Source organism: Hevea brasiliensis, unplaced genomic scaffold (genome assembly GCF_030052815.1).
Source record: "Hevea brasiliensis isolate MT/VB/25A 57/8 unplaced genomic scaffold, ASM3005281v1 Scaf212, whole genome shotgun sequence".
NCBI classification, from domain to species: Eukaryota; Viridiplantae; Streptophyta; class Magnoliopsida; order Malpighiales; family Euphorbiaceae; genus Hevea; species Hevea brasiliensis.
The window spans coordinates 71,652-72,958 of record NW_026614710.1 but is presented as its reverse complement, the minus strand read 5'-3'; the positions used below and the strand labels follow the sequence as shown (position 1 = coordinate 72,958).

Below are 1,307 nucleotides of genomic sequence, written 5' to 3'. Positions count from 1 at the left end.
AGACATATAGCAACTAGTAATAGATCAACCGATGCTAAGTAATTCGTTTTTCAATCTTACAGTCCAATGGTGAGGGTTAAAATTTTTTTAATTATTTTTAAATATAATTAAAAAAAATTATTTAATTTTTATAATTAAAATATATAAAATTTAATTTCAAATTATTTTTAATATTATCTAAATAATAGTTTAAATATATATATATATATATATATATATATATATATACATATATATATATTTTTTTTTTTAATAACAGTTTTAACGATAATACTTAATACCTTGTTACAAGAATAATAATCATACTATTTTAACCTCCACCAACCTGTATTTGGAGGCCGCCCCCAACAACCCCAACCCCCCCCCCCCCTTAGGGTGAAGTCCTCGCTAATTAATGCCATTGGAAGTCAGAAGTCTTGGATCGTTTCTTTATCGAGTCGAAAATGGAAAATTAAACCCACATTGCTTTGGTGGCCCAAACTCGATTGTCAATGTTTTCTTTTGCATAGAAATCGTGGCAGTCTTTAGCAAAATTCCAAGTAAAAATTCCAATTTCATACGACAAAACCCAACTATAAATCTAGCACCAACAAATCACATAAGCATTTTTAAGCTGAAACGATGAGTCTCATCAATACTCTTCCTCACATTCTCCTTTCTCTTACCCTCTTTTTCACTACTATCCATGCAGCCACTTTTGATGTTGTGAACCAATGTACCTATACAGTTTGGGCTGCAGCCTCACCTGGGGGTGGGCGTCGTCTAGATTCAGGCCAGACCTGGACATTTGACGTAGCACCAGGCACCACAATGGCTCGAATTTGGGGCCGAACCAATTGCAACTTTGATGGCAACGGATGTGAGACTGGTGATTGTAACAAGGCTCTAGAATGCCAAGGCTGGGGTTCACCACCAAATACCTTGGCCGAGTTTGCACTCAATCAGGCCAACAACTTGGACTATCTAGACATATCTCTTGTTGATGGCTTTAACATCCCAATTGATTTCAGCCCCACTACCGGTGACTGTCGTGGAATCCGATGTGCAGCTGATATTAATGGACAGTGCCCAGCTTATCATAAATTTAATATATAATATGCATCATAAAATTTATATAAAATAAATAAAATTTATATAATTATATTTTAAATTCATGATTGCCCAAATCAAAATAAATTTTCCTCAAAAGTTATTATTATATTTCTATTTTGATAATCACTATACGTGTTTGCTTCTTTCAAATAATGATTAATAGGAAAATTTTTTCTTTCAAAAAAAAAAAAGAAAAATATATTTTGGATTTTGTA

The 1,307-nt window shown here is 32.8% G+C and overlaps 1 protein-coding gene across 1 annotated transcript; it reads left to right on the top strand.

Moving 5' to 3' along the window:
- Nucleotides 1-603: 603 nt before the first annotated feature.
- Nucleotides 604-1,095, top strand: LOC131176652 (thaumatin-like protein). Its single transcript, XM_058141726.1, has one exon. It carries the CDS (start codon nucleotides 622-624, stop codon nucleotides 1,093-1,095), a length of 474 nt encoding a protein of 157 aa, XP_057997709.1. The 5' UTR covers nucleotides 604-621.
- Nucleotides 1,096-1,307: the final 212 nt, after the last annotated feature.